At 39.8% G+C, this 22824-nt stretch overlaps 1 protein-coding gene across 1 annotated transcript in view; it reads left to right on the top strand.

The window, feature by feature from the left end:
• The window catches only part of LOC108434820 (collagen alpha-1(XX) chain), a 44911-nt gene that overhangs the window by 4480 nt on the left and 17607 nt on the right, over positions 1-22824 (top strand). The window contains exons 3-20 of the mRNA XM_017710231.2: positions 3069-3173; positions 5877-6020; positions 10362-10517; positions 12031-12216; positions 14342-14509; positions 14769-14888; positions 15046-15210; positions 15852-16010; positions 16102-16271; positions 16370-16499; positions 16622-16767; positions 17778-17907; positions 18875-19014; positions 19158-19284; positions 19383-19522; positions 20751-20883; positions 21646-21791; positions 22100-22229. Coding sequence (XP_017565720.1) covers positions 3069-3173; positions 5877-6020; positions 10362-10517; positions 12031-12216; positions 14342-14509; positions 14769-14888; positions 15046-15210; positions 15852-16010; positions 16102-16271; positions 16370-16499; positions 16622-16767; positions 17778-17907; positions 18875-19014; positions 19158-19284; positions 19383-19522; positions 20751-20883; positions 21646-21791; positions 22100-22229 — 2595 coding nt within the window. The remainder of the gene's footprint in view (positions 1-3068; positions 3174-5876; positions 6021-10361; positions 10518-12030; positions 12217-14341; positions 14510-14768; positions 14889-15045; positions 15211-15851; positions 16011-16101; positions 16272-16369; positions 16500-16621; positions 16768-17777; positions 17908-18874; positions 19015-19157; positions 19285-19382; positions 19523-20750; positions 20884-21645; positions 21792-22099; positions 22230-22824) is intronic.

The raw sequence follows: 22824 nt of genomic DNA, 5'->3' as shown, positions 1-22824 counted from the left end.
TAAAAAAGTCTATAGTAAAATGTCAAAATCTAGGGCCAGTAATGTAATCAGTCTCCTGTGTTGGTCAGCACAGTTGTTTTAAAATAGGTTGAGCAGATGAACAGTGTAACCTTAAAACACTGTCCACTGTAACTTTATTCTATACAGACTTTACCTTGCATGCTATTCAACATCAACTGATTAAATGAAATTCTGTAATAGAAATTACATAAATAATACTGAGTAACTCAGTATCTTTAGTAATACATTTTTAGCCACTAGTCTAGAAAGTTGATGCTGTAAATGTGTGTTTTTAAGCTCCTGCTGAGGTTTATAGCTATTTCTTCTCATTAAATGACGATCACTAAAGCGACTTCTATGCCGATAGCACACTGCTGGAGTGTCCACAACCTGTAAGCTTGATAGCTGATCAACCAATTTGGCCACTTTTGGTACTTTAATAGCTGCATACAGTGAACAAAAAAGGACAGTTAAATTATTAATCATATTTATTTAAATGAAATATAATCATCATCTCAAATTTCATTTTGATAGGCCTTTACAGTTCTCATACCTTCTCTTTTTCATCCAGTATGTGATTTGCAGCCTTCATTTAAAGGGCCGCACTAGGCAGCTACTGATATTGTAGTGAAGACCTTGCTGATGGTCTCCTCCAGACTTGAACTAGCAATTTTTTTGTTTAGGTTCATGGTTGCTTTACTACCATGACACACTTCACAGCACCAAAGTTCCTTTGATTTTACTTTCATCACAGTGATTTATTTGTTTCTCCCATAGTGTGTCTGTCTACATGATGTTGGCCTGCAGTTTTTTCAGCCTGGCAGTTGGTGGTGGTTGTTGACTTTGGGCAGAAAACCTTACATTTTGTATGATCCTCTGCCAGTTGTTGCTGAAACGCAAAGTTTCTCCATTCTTTTCCTTTTTCCACTCCCTGCCAAATGAAGATACAGCCTAAAGGCAGGCTGACTCCAAATAAGGCCTTCAGGCTCCTGGAGGTCAGATTTTCTGCCAGTCTAACACTTGTCTGCACTGAGACACTGACGTCTCTTGCCCAAGGCGCCTCAGTCTAACCCCCTGAAAAACGGATTTCCTGTGCCCCTCGTCCCTCTGTGGCCCCGTAGGACAGTAAAGACCCTGCTTTGAGTGATCGGGGACAGCTGGAGCGGGGCGAGACGCGCAGAGACAGGAGAATGAAAGAGGAGGATTGTTGGGAGACAGCGTGTGGAAATTATGCAGATCAGCCAAAGACAAGGACAGAGTTGAGCAAGGGATTTGTGAGGGAGGAAAAGAGAGGAGTGACCGCGGGAGACTCCCAGCACTTTACAACCTCTCTGTGGAGAGGCAAACAGAAGGCATTGAGATGTTGTTGCTGTGGATGACTTTGATCCTGAGGCATCTCCTCTGTGTCTCGCCCCCAAAACCCCACTCCATGACCTTCTTTCCCATGGATGTCTGTCACTTACAGGCTTGTTTTTGTTCTGTATATGCAGGCACCCTGCTTACATACTTTACCAGTGACTTGGACTGATGTTCAAAAGTATCCAGACACTCTTCTAACTAGTGGATTCAGCTACTTTAAGGCACCACATTGCTGACACAGCCATTTAATCTCACGGGAAAGGCCTTGGGCCACTTGTCATCTAGAGGGGCGTAATGCTCGCCTGCATTGGCCTGTGTGAAATCACATTCTTTGGAGCAAAAGAAGTGCTATCAAAACTTTTGGCATACATGGTGAAGCAGACCTAATTGCCCAACTCATGTTCTTGTGGGTGAATGGAGTCAAATCCCAACAGCAGTGTTGGAGCTAGGCTTGGACGTTTTAGTAGTATTATCATTGCAGCATCAATGGTCTTGACCAGCTTTTCCATTTTACTTTGTGTGAATGTTTCACTGTGTAAAAAGAGAACCCAGACTGTGAAACATGGTGAAACAAGTAAACTGAGAGTTTGTAGAACTGTAGTCACCAGATTTGCTACAAGTGGTTAGTTTTCAAACATTTTTTGAAATTTTCTTTTGAAGATACTCAACGTGTTTGACCCCCAATCAGTGCTGCAGGAAACTGCTTAATTTTTTCCTTCAATTTAGTTATAGCCAGTTCCTGTCTTCTAGCTAGGTGTCCTTCTATCACATGATGCTACTAAGCTAGGAGGATGAATACAAGCATGTGCTAATGACGCCAGCCCGCATCTCAATGTGCATGGAGGAGACCACCTCAAGGACAGTGCTCCGATTGGCTGTCATCATGCTGAGTGGTTGGAGGAGAAGGGAGCAAATTTGTAGTCCCCAGATGATTAAGCCAATGATAAAACTGTTGCACCACTTGGTATTTTTAACAGAGCCAAATTAGGCATTTAGACTACTGCTTTGTCTTACATTTACATTTATGGCATTTGGCAGACGCTCTAATCCAGAGCCACTTACAATTTAATTGTTTTACACAGGTAGGCGAAGGTTAGGGTGTTAGGAGTCTTGCCCAAGGACTCTTATTGGTATAGTGTAGGGTGCTGACTCAGGCAGGGGATTGAACCCCAGTCTACAGCGTAGAAGGCATAGGTGTTACCCACTACATTAACCAACCACTCTTTCTCTAACTCCTTGAAATCCCAGGCTTATTGCATAGTAATGCTTATTATTCTGTAACTACAGAGACTTCAGTGCAAACTGGCCGAACTATTCTTAGGTTATAGAAGTGTGTAATAAACCATTGGGCCTGTGGGTGGGCCCTGGCCATATAAGGGGTTCAAGTGAACGTTTGTTAGTTTAAGAAAGGGTAGGAAAATCTGGAAATCCTTCCCAGAAGAATAAAGGCTGTTATAGCAGCAAAAGGTGGCTTCGTTTTGAAACCCTCGATATCATGAAAAAATGGTTGTCGAGTCAAGACAGCTTTATTGTCAATACTACTATATGTACAGGACACACAACGAACTTTGGGGTCAGGAACCTGTGTTTTGATAAACATTTGTCTGAGTACATTTGGACATAGTCTACATATGAGTAGTGTATGATATAATACTTTTTATACCATTTCTAACACAGAGTTCCTTATGACCCTTATGACTTTATTCCAGGCCGATTAAAGCTGACCGTTCTATCAGAGGACCGGCTTCAGATGAAGTGGAAGGAGGCTGAGGGCCCAGTCCAGGGCTATAGGGTCCGAGTGCGGTCCATCTCAGGTGAGAAGATTTTAGATAAAGCTTGTAGGTGTAATGGCAAGGGTTATATATATAACTAAAAATAATCTTATAACACTAATGGAACATTTTGGTGCTATATAGACCCATTTTTAAATATTAGGTTCTTTTATTTAAAAAAAACATACAACAATTTCTTTGTCATAGAGAAGGACTGATTAAGCATGCAATAAAACCATCAAATGGTTCTTTGACATTTCACGGTTGTGTATTTAACCTTTGCCTTTGCAAAAACACTTGAAGAATTCCTTTTAGAGGTTTATATATGAATCAAACATATACAGTATATGCTGCTGTACAAGAGTTGATTTATTAGTCGGATTGTCATTTGTCATTTGCTTGTATTATACAAAACAGTGGTTCCAAACTTTTGAAGGGAAGTGTAGATGAAGTCTTAGACATTTTTAATCACGTTAAATTCATCTTTTAGCTGATATTTGGTGTTGGGAGTGTGTTTGAGATTCCGCAGATTGCTGAGGCATGGGTCACGGAATTTTTATGACCTAACTGGAGGAGTTATTTGGGCTAATGTGTAAAGTGGTGTAGACATTGGAGCCCTAAGGCTAATAGGTTCTTCCCACAGCCTAGTTCTCTGAGAGCCGAATCTTACAATAATATATGAGTGTTCTCAGATTGCGCAACGCAGCTTACATGACTTTTTTAAATGGTGCTTTCTGCTGTGCTGCCATATTCAGCCTATATTTATAAGACTTTACTGTTGTTTCTTCTGACCTAAATGACCTAGACAGCATAAGGGGAAAAGTTCTCCCCAAGCCATCATGCACCTGCAAAGGAACAGGAAGACTTTAACAAGCTGACTTTAACTGTCTTTCCATTCTTTTTCTTTCTCTTTCTTTCGTCCTTTCTTTGGTCCTTTTCATTCTCTTCTTTCTTTCCTTTCTTCCATCACTTTCCCTTCTTTCTTTCTTTCTTTCTTTCTTTCTTTCTTTCTTTCTTTCTTTCTTTTGTCCTTTTGGTCCTTTTCATTCCCTTCTTTCTTTCCTTTCTTTCATCATTTTCCCTTCTTTCTTTCTTTCTTTCTTTCTTTCTTTCTTTCTTTCTTTGGTCCTTTTCATTCCCTTCTTTCTTTCTTTTCTTCCATCATTTTCCCTTCTTTCTTTCTTTCTTTCTTTCTTTCTTTCTTTCTTTCTTTCTTTGGTCCTTTTCATTCCCTTCTTTCTTTCCTTTCTTCCATCACTTTCCCTTCTTTGTTTTAGTTTCTTTCTTTCTTTCTTTCTTTCTTTCTTTCTTTCTTTCTTTCTTTCTTTCTTTCGTCCTTGCTTTCTTTCTTTCTTTCGTCCTTTCTTTGGTCCTTTTCATTCCCTTCTTTCTTTCCTTTCTTCCATCACTTTCCCTTCTTTGTTTTAGTTTCTTTCTTTCTTTCTTTCTTCCTTTGGTCCTTTCTTTGGTCCTTTTCATTCCCTTCTTTCTTTCCTTTCTTCCATCACTTTCCCTTCTTTGTTTTTAGTTTCTTACTTTTTTCTCTTTCTTTTCTTTCTTTCTTTCTTTCTTTCTTTCTTTCTTTCTTTCTTTCTTTCTTTTCTCCTTACTGCCTTTTACCTGCCTTGTTGCCATTTTTCTTTCCTTTCAATCGTGAGAATCTGTTTTTCAGTTTTCATTGCGTCTGCATTAGAACAGGGCGTTTGTTACAGCAGTAATTTAAGGTGGATTTGACCCGTTAATCACACAATATTTCTGATAGACCTCACATCTAAAAGCTGACTTTAACGTAGTTTCCATTGCCTTCCTTTTCTTTTCTCTTCTTTTCTTTTTCTATCCTTTTTTCTTTTCTGTACTCCTTCCTTTTATTCCTTTTGTATTTCTCAATCACATCAAATATCGCTGACACTGTGAGATGGTGGGGATATATTTTATCAGTGATGGAATGAAGATAGGCCTGTAGCCAGCCATAACTACTCCTCACCTCCACAGCCTGCTGTCTCTGCTCTCTCTCTCTCTCTCTCTCTCTCTCAACTTTCTTTAATCCCTCTCTCTATCTCTCTTTCTCTCTCTGTCTCTTTCGTTATCTCATTCTCTCTTATCTCTCTTCCCGTCCTCCTCTCTCTGAGGTGAGTTCAGACAGGTCTGTTGCAGTATTGAGAAATTTTGCACAGAAAAACAAACACATTTTCTTCACAGTGTTGAGGAGAGAGGAGATGGTGGGGGATGGGGGGCGGGTGGCGCAACAAAAATTGCAATTAGGTTTTACCTATTTTGGTATGACTTAGAATTACTGAACAAATATGTCAATACACAAGTAAGTAGTAATAATTTAAATAATTGTTATATTTGCAAATAACCAAAGAATTTGTATATTTTATACCCCTGTTTATAATGCTTGAATCATATAGTCAGTTCTTAATTGACTGGCCAGCTTGTAAATATGTGAAAAATACATTAAAGGAATAAAGGAATTTCATCCTAATCTCTTTCTGCTGCTTCTGGCCACTTTTGTCCAGCTTTGATGCATATTACTGTAAAAAAACAGAAAATCTGTTGACATGAAGCACACTGTAGTAGCAGCCAGTGGACCTCATTGGCTTCTATTTTAAATGCGTTTTAAGTCAATGGATTTTCTGTACTTTTCTAAATCCAGGGCAGTTTGACAGTCATGTCTTGCAGGTGTTGCCCTTCATGCTTTACTATACTTATCTGCCTTCCTCTCATTCTGTTTCTGTCCTTCAGAAGTGCCCCAGCCGGAGATGATGCTGACCACAACGAGAGGCAAAGCCACAGTGGTAGGGCTGGACTCCAGACAGGAATACCTGCTGCAGGTGCTGGTGCTGAACGGAACCGGAGAGAAACTTATCGCCAAGAGACGCTTCACCAGTAAGAGAGATGAGAGGAAGGGAGTGGTGGGATGAAGTTGGCCCACAGGTGTCCTAATGAGAAAGGGATAGAGGGGATATAGCAGTGGGCTTCAAAGCTACTTTGAGATTAAGGAACGGAGAAAAGGATAAAGGACAGCCAGGTGATGCAAAGATCAAATGATAGAATGAAAAAATATTAGTTCAGACCAGTGAGCTTGACTTAACTGACCCGCATGAAGTTGTAGAAACGAACCTGATTTATAGTTTGGTGATAAGCTTCTATGACTTGTTAGCTACACTGGCCTGAAAAGTGCAGTGTAAATGTAAAAGGCACATTTTGGACACCACACATCTTCCATGTGGTATAAAGGGTGCATTAAGGTTATTATGTAATTTTACAAGTGCTCTCTATAAACCTCCTCCAGCTGTACGGACAACATCAACACCATAATCAAATTCATCCCTTACTGGATTGAGCATGTGGGGTGTCCCTGTACACATGGCTCTTTCAATGCGATTTCAGAGATTATCCAGTGTTGTGGAACCAACAACGAACACTCTGAGCTGTTGGAGGTTCACTGCCCATGAAAATCATGCTGCACAGTTATGAGGGATTCATTCAGCTCAGGGGTCGCACCTCCTGATGACTGAAAGTAGCCATCTTCTAAGACCCCCTCTTTCAGTTGGTATGTGATTGGTTCCTAGGCGCCTCACGGTTGTAAGTATATGGCTCTTTGAAATCGGATGAATCTTTTTTAATCATCCTGTTGTACAAAGACAGCATATCAAATGTTGAAACTGAGAAATGGTATTGGTTTTGAACAATATATGCTCCTTTTAAATTTGATGCCAGCAACATGTTGGGACAAGCACATGTTTACCACTGTGTTTCATCACCTCTTCTTTTAACACCAGCCTAAATCTTTGGGAGCTGGGGAGACACTGCTATAGTTTAGAAAGTGAAACCTTTTTCATTCTTGCTTGATATATGTTTCAGCTGCTCAACAGTTTGGGGTCTTTTTTGTTGTATTTTTTTCTAGGCCTTCCCTGAAAAAGTCTGTTTGGCAGCGTATGTTGCCAAAACTTGTATACATCATGGAGCATTAATGGTGTCTTAACAGATATGCAAATTTTCCACAGTTTACTCTTTGCATGGTAGAGTTTTAACTAGCAGAATTGTGTCTCTTTAGAATGAAGTACAACCTTGTCCTTTGCATACAGAGATTTCTCCCAGTTCTCTGAATGCTCTAATAATATGCCATTGATGATGACATCCCCAACTTCTTTGCTATTTTACAAAAAACATTATTCTTTACTTGTTGCACTATTTACCCATACAGATTATACAGAGTGGTGACCTCCAGTGCACATCATTACATTGCATTTTAATTTACATTTTGCACAGCTTCCCAACTTTTCTGCAAATGGGGTTGTAGCAAATGCAGAACTATGCAAAAATAATACATCATCCTTCATTTATATCATTTCCAGTCAAAATGGCCATTAAGTACATCTTATTCATTGTTCAGCATCAGGGGAAAAAGCAGATGACATGCATTTAACAGAAGCGTCAACAATTAAGCATGATATTAGTTTTTTTATGATAAACCCTTTGCCTTTATTACAGCTTCCTTTCTTTTTGGAAGGATTGATTTGAGCTTCTCTAAGTAATTTCAAACACGTTCAATGATTTTGAAGTCTGGGCTCTGAGGTGGACAGTCAGACATTGTTCTGAGAACACCAGCAGCTTCTTTAATGGCTTCTTGACCGCTGCACATCCATTTTTGAGCTTCAGTTTTGAAAACTTATGCAAGTAATCTGATCCTCGAAGAAATATCTCCTGAACAATGAATAATATAACGGCTGCTTGGACTGGAAGTAAAACAAATGGAAGCTCTCTGCACAGTACAGATGCTACCTGGCGTGGTAGGCTGGGGCCTGTCAAAGCAATTTCCCCTTTCAACACTGTTCATAACATACATCACTTTCAGCATGCACTACATATGTATAGAGGTATGCACATACACACGCACACACACACACACACACACCCTTGTACACACCATATGTTCCTCTCTATGCTATGTCTGTAATTGTCAGTGTTGAGGTGTTGGAATCCTTCAGGATTACAGGCTCTGGTTCTCTCAGAAAGAACTGTCAAATGACGTGTTTTTCTATACAGACACAGAATGCTTTTAAGAATGTTTTTAAAACACTGCAATTTTCCTGCAGTCTGAGAAAAAAAGTAGAAGTGCAAAATTACCTACCAAAGGCTCTTTGTTGAATGCTTTTTCAGGACACTTTACCGTGAGTGCTGTGTTGTTCATTTAAGTACGTGCATTACTACATGACGAGAGCTTTTTCCCTGCTGTGAGTGTGAGTGTGAGTGTGAGTGTGAGTGTGAGTGTGAGTGTGTGTGTGTGTGTGTGTGTGTGCGTGTGCGTGCGCACACACTTCCTGCCACACTGTTCCCACTGACAAAGTCGTGTGCTCGACTACCTGGGGGAAGAGGGCCTGGGTGTGAGAGGTGCTTGTAGGTTACTGTGTCGAGTGCTGCATGTTTGGACAGGTTAGTCGTGCGGTTTGGCTGTGAGGCCAGACTGCTGGGCTCAGAATTCCATTGTTCCTTCTAGAAAACACCCAGACTCTTTAACTTTGGCTGACGGCTCAGTTTTTCCATGTGGCTGACTGGGTTCCCCCACAGGGCATTATAGATATATTGAGATATTTATCTTTAAAGTGGTAGTTCAGCAAAAAAAAAAAATTCTTCCTTACCTGAAATGGTATTTCTTCAGTTTTGCACATTGACACAGTGATGGAAGCATCATGTGGGCTGCATAACTAAGTCATCACACACTGTGTCAAGTTGTTGAGTAGACTTGTTTGACTTATCTGTGAATTATTCTTAATATGTCGTCTGTGTCATATTGAAGAACTTAGTCTTGAGAACACAGATTTAGGTCTAGTGTTATAGTTGTGGCCCATCAGGTAATTCAAATGCTGTAGAACAAATTCAAATGTTTCTAAACAAACATGCCTCTGCAATTGTTTAGTTTGGGGCTATAATGTCATGTGTAAAGCCCTCAGTGATTTAGGATTTGACCATTTGCCTGCTAAAAAATGTTATCACAAACATGAATTTGGATGCTGAGGCATTCCTTGTTGGGCCAACTGCTTTTGCTTTCTTTAAACTAGATCCTCTTTATAATTAAATAATAAAAGAAATGACATTAAATAACATCAAACCTTACATTTAGGAAATTAAATTTTTACATCCCCTCTGAAAATTTGCAACTCCAGCCATGTGCGCATTCGTGAGCTCCTGCTGGTTTGATCTTCCTTTCTCTCCGTGATGACAATAACACTCCTAAGTACTATTATGTTGTTCTGTCTACAGTGTTTTCATTTGTGCTAGTTGCACTACCTGCTCAAGAACTTGATCTCTGACAGTGTCTGAGATACTGAGGGTATATCTTTAACAGTTGCTATGATAAAGCATGTATAGAATGGGTCTAGAGTTCAGAAAAAACACAAACCACGCAAAAACACAAGGCATAACATAAGTAAGTGTACTTATAAAGTAGAAATATGAAAAAAAACTGAGGCTTCAAGATGGCTGCTAGATGGCATTTCCATAGATAACAGTATGCCATGGGTGGAAATTGTTCAGATTACGAAAAACTGTGATTACTTTCATAAGGAAACCAAATATAGTGAATGTGTACATGAAACAAAGTGTCTGAATACATCTCAAATTGAGCTTGCTGCCTTCGCCAGGGTCCACCTCCCAGTCTATAATAATGCATGGCAGCACATACAATGTGTTTGGAATGTAAAAGTAGCTAAGAAACTCCACAATCTGTAAGAAATGTCAGTGTTTCATTCAGCGCCATTCATTTGGATATCTAGTGTACTCAATGTACTTGATAAGGACTTCAGACACTAAACAGGCCTTAATTGATCTACTACAGTGTTTGGAATATGGGAAAAATGTACTCGATTTTTGGCAAAATGATTACGATTGGTGTGTACTCTGCATGATGTGCACTTATGTGTAGTTTAAACTTAGTTCTTAGGGACAGGGTGAACATGTATGAATCATACATTTTAAAGGTCATGGTAACTCCATGAACTCTGAGAAATGTTCTGTACATCCCAACTTTCTCCATTTATCGTATTGTTTTCATGCTAGTTACGGAATAATGTATAACAGTCAATAAGATTGATACCTGTATATTAAGTCTGGAGATTACAAGGTTAATTCCATGTCTTTTTGTTCTGTCTATTTCTATTTCCCCTTTTTCTGTAATTCTGTTACTATTCCTCTCCTTTCCACTCATACCCACATTAAACATGTCAGTCAGCGGGCTGCGGGAGGAGGAGGTGGTGCGCAGTGGCAACCGAGAGCAGAAAAAGAAAGCGCAGGCCGTGGGCTCGGGCTCCGGAGAAATAGACGATGGGACCGAGGCGCTGGAATCGCTGCCCACCGTGCTCTACCCAGAGCCCACCACCACAGGTCAAACCCAGTCCAGCTCAAGCACAGTCCAGCTCAGACCTCCAATAGTATATTTAGTTACACCTTAGACTGCATTTCCCATCAGCACCACTTACATCACTCAGCCTATCACAAATGGCAGGGATGGAATGAGTGAAGGTGTAGAAGGAAGAAGTGTAATTGTTTCTATACTTTATAATTTTATACTTCCTGTCACTAACTGTCAGAAACGCAGAGGACCTGCAATGCGCTAAGCGCAGTCTTTCACTCCCTCTTGGATGCTCCTCTGTTATTATGTGTTTTATTGAGGGGAGTTACAGATGCTGGAGTGGCACCAAGTCTCTCACTACCCTGATAATAAGAACCCTACTCCAGCATCATCACACGCACACCTGTTATCAGCTCTGCTGCTGTGAGAGTGGGTCTTGGGTCAGAGGAGAGGTGATTGCTGAGTGTCTCAGGACAGTTTGCTTTTATGTCTGTTTGTACTTAGAACATGAGGAACAGAGGGTGGCTGCCGTTCCTGGCTCTCGCAGCAACGTCACTTACAGTACTGTTCAAAAGTCAGATAAAACTTTTCCTTTGTTTCTTTTCCAGCCAAAAAGGCAGTTAAGTTCACTCATCTGTGTCATTAAAAAGGCAGGAAACATATGTTTAACAGAACATTACACAGCAGTCTCCAATGCTGAGTATAATATCAAATCTGTCAATATTTAATTTGTCCACTCTGTACTTTTGTGCCTCTGTCACTTTGACTTCTGTCCTTTAAATTTTAAAGCTAAAAAGGTACAGCTGTGCACCCACAACAGAAAGCTAACAAAAGTGTTACTGACATGTACTTCTGACACACTGACATTCACACAAGCAGCTGCCCAAACACACCTCACCTATCTTTCTTTCTGATGTGCTTCAAGAAGCTGTGTGCTAAAAACTGAGTTCAAAAAATCCTTAAAAGAGAGGAACAGAACTCCTAACAGCTGTGCAGGAACTGGTATAGCACCAAAACTGCCCCATCAGATAAACAGTACTTCAACCTTAGAGAGAGAGGAGAAAATCAAGCTCCACTTTTTCTTTAGAGCTGAAAAATTCCACAAGTTTTTCTGTCAGCACTATGAGAAGGACGTTTACACTAGAACACCAAAACTCAGTCTAAATTTGTAATTGGGATTCAGATCTTGAAAAGCAGAAAATGAAACCAACTTTTAAGACTGAACTTTAGAGGTATCTCTGGAGATTTCTTTGCGAATCTGAAAGCAAGTCCGCTAAAAAGAATGTAAGCTGAAATAATGAGTGGACACACTAAATGTATGTATGCTACAGATGGGGCAGATAGAGATTACATTGAGAAATTCTGTTATTTCTTTTAGGCTAGAGTTTAATGAGCAAATTCCATTTCTTTTGTCTATTCTAGTGCAGCAGCAGGTAGTAGGGAAACGGATTTACATCATTTAAAATCAGAAATCAGAATACTGTGTTTTACATTGAATGATGCGTAACCACGCTTATGAGGTAGTGTTGAATTCTGCCTCTCCAGAGCCCCCTACTGCAACTGAACAAGAAGAACAGGAGGTTGAAAAGAGTGGCAAAGATAAGAAGAAGAAAAAGAAAGACAAGCATCATGCAAAGTCAGAGGAGAAGGAAAGGCAGGTTGAAAGTAGAGAGAAGTCTTCAGAAGAGGACGACAAAGTGAGAAAAACAGCTGCTACCCAACCTGTCACAGGTAAAGAACATCATTAACATGGTGTAGTTGCAGTGTGTGAAAACAGTGTTGCACTAGTATAACCAGTAGTACTCAGCAGGACCCTCAGCCACTTAACAGAGCTAATGAGCTGTGTTGTCTTCCGCTGTGCTGGCTGTGAGTTTAATGGCTTACAGGGCTGCTGATCTTAGGCCTGTGTCCTGAGGGGCAGATGCAGTTTGCGGGGTGCTGACAGGGTTAATGACAGTGTGATGGAGGTGGTCATTAACTGCCCTCTTCTGTAGCCTGAGGAGTAAAATGTGGCTCATGCTTCTAATCCTGCTGGAATGGCTTATGTTTCTAATCCTTTAGGCTTAAAGCTTCTGCTGATATGGGTATTTGCAGCCTGGAACACACACAAACTAATTTGTAGACTTATTAAAGGCTGATGTAGTTCATAATGTTCTAGGTGGGATCCCGGATGGCCAGACACTTATATGACGACATTTTTAATGAAACAGTTGTTTACATAAGTTAATACATAGCACTATTTTCATTATGTTAAAACTTTCATTAGTCGAAATTTTGTTGCAGGTGGATGCATAAAGTGACTTTATTTTGATGCTACTGTTTTACAATTTCGCAGGTTTTAACTGATTTGTAGGAAACTATAATACAACAGAACAAATGTTAATTGTGTCCAGAATAATGGACAGAGCTGTAGATGATTGCATAATAATTGAAAAAACTGTATAACGTGAAAGTTATACGAAAAACAGCATCCAGAAAGTCTTAATGTGACTAAATATTGTATATTGTTTATTATTATGCTTCAGACACCTTGAAGTAGTTTCTAGTGTCTTGCTTTATAGTGTTTCGGACTACGTTGTACAAGGTATTACTGATTAAAAGAATGGCAGTTAAGTGAATCTAAACATTTGAACAGTGTAGATTTGATTTACATTCTGTATTGATAAGTTTAAGTCTGCACTTCTGACTTTTTTGCATGTCAACAAATGACAAAACAGGACAAAAAATGTAAGGGATGTTTTTTTTCCTGTGAAACAAAATTATACACAATATTAACTCTTAGAAAGCTTGGAATTGAATGTTAAAATTTAAGGTTTAGAATTTGTGTATTTGACAGATTTTCTCCATTTATATAAATTAGCAACAAGTTAAAAATAATTAAAAACTTTCATTTAAATAATGTAGGGTTGGGCAATATGACTGTTTTATCATCACTGTGATGAATGATGGCACACAATGAATTTCTGAGCATGTGGATATTATCAGAACGTAAAGGACACTGGCCAACTGCATATTTCATAGTCTCATTTAATTGAACTTAGTGAAGAGCAGGGTGTGAAACTTAAAAATCATTGTATGAGCATCATATTCATCGTTCTTCACAGTATTTTTTTAAATGTAGCACTGCTGGGGCTTTTTGTCCATTGCATTTATCAAAAACCTAATATCCTAATATGTATGGGGAAAACATTTTTAGGTATACTGTATTTTTACTATATCACCCTAAAATAATGTACAATTCTAACATACTTTCATGCGTACCAGGATAACTGTGATCTCCAATTAACTCTGAGTTAAGAATAACTCTGAGTTTACTTCAATTTAATTTAGTTTAGCATGACCGTTTTTCGGCCTCTCTATATCCCTTTAGAATTAAACAAGCAGTTTTTGTTATTGTGCCTTTGAGACAGATCACATGCAAATAAGCAGATATACAAATAAGCTCTATTCTAGTTGGCTGCCCTGCATCGTACCTCATTCAAAGATTTCTCAGAGGTGAAACCCTGCTTATAACTTCTGTAATAATGGGTGGGGCAAAACCGCTGGAAGATGGTGGACTTATGTAGATGAGTTGGTTCTCTTGACATCACAGAAGCAGTAAATCCAAAAGGGTCTGTTTTTGCAGCTTTTTTTCCATAAATGGACTGTGTGGAGAGGTCATTGAACGGCAAATTTTTAAAACTTTAATAATGTTCGGATATTACGTCAATCTTAAAAAAGCAAAGGAAATTTGTTTTTGATGTTTTAAGCCATAACAAGCAACATACAAGAAATTACCCCACACACGTGATCGTATGTCTGGTTTTATTAGCACCCTTGTCATCCTCTCCGGTTCCCTCTATCTATATCTGTCCAGCTGGTACATCACGGAAGCCATTTGAGTGCAGACCCGGAGTGCAGGCGGATCTCGTTCTGCTGGTGGATGGCTCATGGAGCATCGGCCGCACTAACTTCAGAAAAGTACGAGAGTTCCTCGAAGGTCTGGTTACCCCGTTCCACATCGGCCCAGATGGGGTACAAATCGGTAAAACATAACATCAAGCTTTGTCATTAAAATGCCTTGAAATTATTATTTTATTTTATTTATTTATTTATTTTTTAGATAGCTATAGTTGTTGTCATTTTGCTGTATTATTTACATCAGGTATCAACAGGTTTGAAACTGCCCATCCAACTTTCCCACTTGTCAAAATGGAAAAAGAAGGCAAAAATTTTCTCATTTAGTTTTAGTGTGTAGTGCTAAAATGTTATAGAATGCTAAGGTGGATCTGTGTCTGTTTCAGCCCTATCACAGTACAGTGGAGACCCTCGCACTGAGTGGCAGCTCAACAACTTCACTTCCAGAGAGCAGCTCCTGGATGCTGTCCGAAACTTTAGATACAAAGGAGGGAACACCTTCACAGGTGAGCAAGACACCTTTAGCAGTCTGTTCTATAAGAGATGCGATGCTTTCAGAAAAGTCCCGTAAGCTCTCTGGAACACTTTTAATCTGGTTGAAGTTCACCCAGTCTAGATGGTAACTTCTTATTCCTCTTTGTGATGTCTCTATATATGTCTCAGGTCAGGCTCTCATTCATGTTCTGGAGGAGAATCTGAAGGAGGAGGCAGGAGCTCGACTAGATGCTCCAAATTTTTTGCTGCTGTTGACTGATGGGAAGTCTCAGGATGATGCCATCGCTGCTGCAAACAGACTGAAGAGTGTAGGAGTGGAGATCATCGCTGTGGGTAAGACCCACAAACTAACAGAAAGACATTATGAGACATGCTTTATTCCAAAACACACACAGTACTGTGCGCAAGTCTTAGACAGCTGTGAAAATCATTTAAGTCGTGGGCTGGAGGTTAGGGGACCAGCCTCGTGACCTCAAGGTCGCCGTTCAATTCCCAGAGCCGACAGTATGTGACTGAGGTGTCCTTGAGCAAGACACCTAACCCTCAACTGCTCCATGGGCGCTGTAGATAGGGCTGCCCACCACTCTGGGCAAGTGTGCTCACTGCCCCGTGTGTATGTTCACTAGTGTGTATGTGGCGTTTCACTGCATGGATGGGTTAAATGCAGAGGTGAAATTTCCCCGTTGTGGGACTAATAAGGGTCTCTTAATCTTAATCTTAAAATGACACATCTGACTCAATTTAATAAGGGATTGGGTTAGGGTTAGGTGTAGATGATTATTTTAATACTCTGGTGTTGTTTTGAGTCAGTGAGTCCTTACTTCGAAGTAAATGCCTTTATATATTTTCTTACATAATTAAAACTTACATAAAATGGTTTTATGTGTTTTTAGTATACACTCTTGTATGTTTACATTAATGCTTGTGTTTCATATCTGTGCATCTTTAAAGTAGCTTGTTTCTCTCGTTCTCAGGTGTGAAGAATGCGGATGAGGCTGAGTTGAGGCAGGTGGCGTCTGAGCCTTTGGAGCTGAATGTGTATAATGTTAATGATTTCCCTCTGCTCAGTAAACTGGTTGGTCGATTAGTGCGTATTCTATGTGGGAAGATAGAAGACCGCAGTAAAGCAAAGCGTAAGTTTATCTCACATAACACATGAACAACACCGTCATAAGGAACTATAAATGCGACTCCATTTATAATTTTTACACCCTTTTAAAACAGGAATAGAGCATCCCACTGTGGACCCCGTGCTGTCTTACCCCAGCCCCACCGACCTGCAGTACTCTGAACTGGGTCCTAAAGAGGTGCGTGCGAGCTGGGCTGGGCCGAGTCGCGTTGTGCAGCAGTACAGGGTGGTGTTCCACAGCAGTGAGGGACAGAGCCCACAGGAGGTCAGCTTCATTCCTACCCTAAGCCAAACTGCTAGCATAGGCATAACACCCTGCCTTTTACTGTAGGTTATGTGTTCTTTATGTCTCTGTTTTTGCAGGTGGTGGTAAATGGGTCAGTCTCCACAGTGATGCTGACTGGACTGTCCTCTCAGACGCAGTATCACCTCTCAATCTTTCCTGTGTATGAAGACAACGTGGGCCCTCCACTTAGAGGCATCTTCACCACAAGTAAGGGTATAAAACACATGGTGGTCCACTGTAGATGCTTTGCAGATGTTTAACCTGTCATGACCTCTTTAATACCAAAGCGAAAAAAGGGCTATTTATGCTTTTTAAATGACTCTCCACAGTGCCGCTGGCCATGCCACACTCTCTGGAGGTCACTGCATCTTCTCCCACCAGTCTGCGTGTGCATTGGAGGCCGGCTCCTGGAGCTACTCAGTACATGGCACTGTACTCAGCACTCACTGATGGGGAGCCTGATGATGCACGAGAGGTGAGCCTGAGTTCTTCTGTGTGGTTGTAGTAATACTTTTCCCTCTAAATAGCAGAATTTCAATTGTCATCTGTGCAATGACATTAATAAAAGAGTTCAAATGAATAATTGAAATAAAGGGACAAATCTTGTTGGTGTGCACACTTAGAAAAGACTTTGAAAAGTTCTTCAAGGGTTCTTTATTAAAGGCAATGGTTCTGTTTAGAACTTTTAGTTCTATGTTGAACTATTTCATGCCTGAATGTCACTGCCATGATTGGTGCTATATAGATGCATTGGGCAGGTTCTTTGCATGGTGAAATTGTTCGTTAGATAGGTAGAGAATTTGTTTTATATGGTTCTATATAGAACTATTTTGAAAAAGCACCAAAAAGCAGTCTTCTATTGTTACAAGCTTGACATCATTACAAGAGCAGAACCATTTTGTTGCTGTATAGGACACACACGCGCACACACACACACACACACACACACACACACACATTTTCTAAGCCACTTCTCCCTCAGGGTCGCAGGGGGGAGCTGGAGCCTATCCCAGCAGTTATCGGGCGGAAGGCAGGATACACCCTGGACAGGTCGCCAGTCTATCGCAGGGCAGACAGACACACACACTCACACCTAGGGGCAATGCAGCATGTCCAATTGACCTAACTGCTTGTTTTTGGACAGTGGGGCTGTAAAGAACAGTTTACAAAAAGGTCCTGTATGGAACTATACACAGCATATTCTCAATCGCAAAACCATGTCACTATGCAGAGAACATTCACGTTTAAGAACTTATTCAGATCTCTAATATTCTAAATAGAACCATTGCATTTACTAAAGACCCCTTGAAGTAACATCAATTTTAATGGTGTGGGTTTCATCCTTTTCAGTTATGCCATTCCCTACCCACTGTAATGTGATTTTTTTTCCAGAAGGATTTAAGATTTGATGTTATTTCATCTCCACTGTGGCGAGTGTTGTGTTTTTGTGATAAGTGAAGTGCGCTTGTGTGTGATCTGTGGCAGGTGAAGTTTGGGCCTGATGAGACAGATGTGGAACTGCAGGATCTGATGCCCTCCACAGATTACTCAGTCACTCTGTACGCTCTGTATGACGAAGACCCCAGCGACCCTGTCACAGCCGTCGCTACCACATGTAAACCTCATGCACTCATTGACCCCAGAAGATTTAAATTTCACTCTGGCGCTTCTTTAGCAGACAGATAATTACTATAGAAAATAAATTCAAAATATTGTGCTCTTCTTAGGACATACTCATAAGACGTTGCCAGTTCCTAATAAACAGCTGGTGATTGGTTTACACTAACGTTTCCACTAAACATGTATATGAACTTACTTTCACTAATTCAGTAAAAGTATCTGTAAATTAAGCTGCAAATCTTTTTCAGTTTCTTTTTTCAGTAAATAGTAAATGTGAAATCATGAAATATGCAGCTTCCTATTTTTTGCTATTATCAGAGGGTTTCAAGTATTATTGTCTTGGGCAGAATTTCACAAATCTTTGCCCACAAAACTGTCCACAAAAGTTTCTGCAGCCAACAAGAAAATTTAGCCAATCTGATCATTTCAAATATAAGCAAATACAACACAGTAATCAATGCTGCCTGTTAAATTTCACTTAACGGTATGATTATGTAACATAATGAACACCAACCATTTTCTGTTTTTAGCCATACATTGACTTGCACTGGAAGCATAAATATCTAGCTAGCTATGGTGGTTACATTGATGACAGACTAGTCACTGAGTCACAGACCTAAATACTCAAGGATTATTTATTTTTGTTTTGTTTTTGCAAATAATTAACGGCAACATTTGGCATATAAATTTTTTTGGTTTGGTTACATGTCTGTATATTGTAGGGAGGTTTTGTGGTTTAAAATAATAAATAAAAATGACAACATCCACTACCAGTACCAGCATGGCCCGCAGGTATTGTACAGATGAACTAGGTCTCCCTCTGTAGTGAACTCTTTGTTCTTTCTCTCTCTCTCTCTCTCTCTCTCTCTCTCTCTCTCTCTCTCTCTCTTCCCCCCCCCCTCTCTCTCTACCTCCTCCCCCCCCCTCTCTCTCTCTCTCTTTCACTCTTTCACTCTTTCTAGTCCCATTGCCTTCTCCTCTCAGTATGCACTTCCCCATGGTAAGTCACAGCACTCTCAGAGTCACATGGGTGCCTGGTGCCGTCAGTGTTCCTGCCCATCGCATCACCTACAGTACCAATCACGGCAGTGACGTCAAACAGGTGGGGGAAAAGCATTGTTTCAGCAGCTGTTAGGAAATTTCTTTTTTGGGTTTAGATTCTCTTAAAATATATCTGTTCAGTATTACTATTTTCAGCCCCCCCTTCTTTTTCTTTCTTTCTGTCTCGCTCTATATCTCTCTCAGGTGGAGGTAGCCGGTGTGAACACAGTCTTGCTACAGAATCTGGCCTCTCTGTCCAGGTATCTGGTGTCCGTGCAGTCCCACTATCAAAAAGGCTTGTCCACCCCACTCATTGCCAACGTCACCACATGTAAGTCACAGGCAAACTCTTTGTCATTGTGATCCAGAAAACTTCTTCTTATCCATATGGTTTTTGTTGACTCCCTGAAATGTCTCTCTCTTTCTCAGTAAGAGTGCCTGCTCCATCTGAGCTCAGAGTCACTAACTACTCAGAGAGTGCACTAACAGTACGCTGGGAGCCAGCTGCAGATGATGTGACCTCATACCTGATTAAATGGATCTCTCTCAGTGGAGGAGACCTGAGGCAGGTCAGCACCAGCTCTCACCATTCCAGCATTTGCAATTGATAAAATGAGTGAAAAGTCAAATGTGCTTAATTTTAACCAAACTATATAGTCAAATATAAAATATAATCAGACAGCCGAGACATGCATGGTGTCAGAGGTTTGCTTCTTGTTTTGCACTGAAGCTACGAGGCTAACATAGCTAAGAGCTTAGAGCCACCGATTGGCATTGTGCAAACGTCAAGCCTAAATCACACGCTTGCTTTAAACCTGATCAAACCATGTGAAATCATACAATAGCATGTGGACAAAATAGAGTACTGTGCAAATATCAGAGACCCCCATTCATTTATTTAATTTCCTGTGAAAACAATTAAGTGTACATTATTCATTTTTTCAGTATCAAGAAAAATAGAAAGTTTACATTTAACACAAAATTACACAGAAACCTCACAAACTAAATACAATCACCACTTTTAAAAAAGTGTCCACCTTTGGTCTTCATTATAGTTTTGGTATTGTGGTGCAAATTTTCTTCATCTTTTTGTCTATTTTCTTTTCTCAGTAATGGCTTATTGGCATCTACACATCCTTTCAGACCCACATGTCTCTATGTTTTAACGTCATATGCAAGGGTTCAAAAAGATATGGCTCAATGTTTAGATCTCAAATGCAAAGTTCACATAATACTGATGAAGATATGCTAATGATAGATAATTCCCTTACATCCTCAGAATCATCACATTCTTCGAGTCATTTAAAGGGTTTGAAGCACAACCGACATACTTCCACCTGTCGTGCGCAATTAAACATTTCTAAAAGAGAGGTCTCCATATCCCCAGATCCTACATAGTGTAGCTTTAGTTACGTAGTAGGTTAAGGTGCTGTAGTAACCGAAGAGTTTCATTCCAATATGCTGCCTATCCATTTGTGATGTTTTTGGATGTAATGACTTTTTGAAAATAAAGTCAGTTGATGTTAATGGAAAACACAATTTATTTATCTTACTAAGGTAGTATAAAACATAATATAACAGTGCTATTTTTTGTATGTAAACCCCACTTCCAGCATCATATATCATGGAAATAATTTTGAAAATGGTCTATAATGTGTTTTGCAACAGAAAGGTTAGATTTAGTCAATAACTGAACCATAATGCACTGGGTTCCAATGTGATTATTTGTTCGATTTTTGGTAATGATGATTTTGGTTTTGCACTGTAATGTGGTCCTTTGTGTCATTGTGTTTCCAGCTAAAGGTGGATGGGGAGAGTGAGGGAGCCATATTGGAGGGCGTTGAAGATGACAAAGAGTACCAGATCTCGCTGTCTGCTCTGTATGCGGATGGAGCACAGAGTGAAGCTGTGGCTATACGATACAGTACATGTGAGTATACACTAAAGACATGAAAGTATTGGACTAGATTTTGCATTTCTGAAGAGCATCTGCCAGTAGCATTTTCAGACACATCAAGACCTGCTGTTGGGTGCCACTAACCATATATTATAACTGTTGTATAGCTGTTGTTTTGGTAGTACTTCCTGCGCTGGAGTATTTCAAGCTGGAGTCACAACAAAGAAAAGGTTTCACAAAAAAAGGAGTGTGTTGACAAAAGAACCATAACCTTCCAGAATAAAAACTGGATATTATGGTGCATATTTTTCTTACAATTTACTTGTTACAAGTGAATTGTAAGATATATTATTGTAACAATATAATGAGACTGAGAGGTTCACTGTTATTCACTGCTGTTTAAAAGTTTGTAATCACTCTTTGCAATAATATGAAGCCACTTTTATGAAGATGCATATTTAAAATTATTCTAATATATATGTATTTGAAACATAGTAATCAAATCTCAGGTAGATAACTCAACAGGACATCACTGTAAATAAATAATTACAGTGAATTATTTATAGTTACTTTTTTTAGTCTTTCAAAAGAAATGTTTGGACTCATCTTGGAAGTCCTTTTGGTACCTTGCTTATTAAAATCTTGCTTTCAATCTGCAGTTATTATTGAATAAAATAACAGTAACAGCTAATATGACAGGTGATTCCATACTTTTGACAGGCAATGAAGGTAAATATGTTCTGTGTGAGAGGCCTGTGAGTGTAAGTTTTCCCCTGTGTGTTTCTGTTGTTGCAGTGTCAGGGGGAGGTCCCAGTTCTGTGTCCATCTCTGAGGAGACAGCGGTCAGCATGCTGGTCAGTTGGGTTCCACCTAACGCACATGTGCTGCAGTACCGCGTATCATACACACCTTTAACAGGAGGAGAGGCGCGAGAGAACGCAGTGAGTGCCTTCTGGGAAAGGATGAAAATGTGCACATCTCATTACCTAGAAAACATGTTTTTTAGGGTCTTCTTTCCATTTATGTTTCATTTCAGTGCTTTTAAATCTGAATGACAGCTTATTATTATTACATAATGCATAAAGTGTAGAGCCTGAGAACGTACAAGCCTACATGTGTCTGCTTGAACATAATACAGCACCTCATACAGGCTCACTGCTAAATAATATATAAATCTTGCAGAGGATTTTGTGTTGCATCATGGGTTGCATCATGGGTAATGTAGTCTTGGGCATGACTTGGCTTTTAGGTGTCGTTGCCAGGCAGTGAACGCCGGGTTCTGCTGCAGTCTCTGCTGCCTGACACTCGCTACAGTGTGCTGGTTACTGCTGAGTACCGCAACAGAGAGGGAGGTAGTGCCTCAGCACAGGGGAAAACCAGTGAGTCGCTCTCTCTCTTCCTCTCACTTACATGCGCACACAGCTTCTAGCAATAGGATAAAATAAACATTTCATATGTGACCTTAATTACCCGTTTTTATTATTGTTATTATTATTATTATTATTATTATTATGATTATTATGGTATTGTCAAAAATATATAGAACATTTCTTATACCAAATAATGAACCACAGTGTAACCAAGTATGAAATTATTAAGGGTGTTAAAATATCTGTACAATAGCAGAATATCAAAAACATAACCTTCTAAACAGTGTATTATAATATAAAACTGCATCGCTGGGTACTCTCTGGGTTTATCATTTGCTGTTCTTTCATGGAACCTTTCATGGGGTCAGGAAGGTGGGGCTTATATCTACATTCAAATGACTGGGCTTACCTGTATGTGTGTGTGTGTATGTGTATATATACACTGCTCACAAATATAAAGGGAACACTTAAACAACACAATATAACTCCAAGTAAATCAAACTTCTGTGAAATCAAACTGTCCACTTAGGAAGCGACACTGATTGACAATCAATTTCACAGCTGTTGTGCAAATGGAATAGAGTGTAGGTGGAAATTATTGGCA

This window comes from Pygocentrus nattereri, chromosome 9 (assembly GCF_015220715.1).
Source record: "Pygocentrus nattereri isolate fPygNat1 chromosome 9, fPygNat1.pri, whole genome shotgun sequence".
NCBI lineage: Eukaryota > Metazoa > Chordata > Actinopteri > Characiformes > Serrasalmidae > Pygocentrus > Pygocentrus nattereri.
Note: the sequence above shows the minus strand (reverse complement) of the source record. Positions and strands in the feature narration are given on the sequence as shown.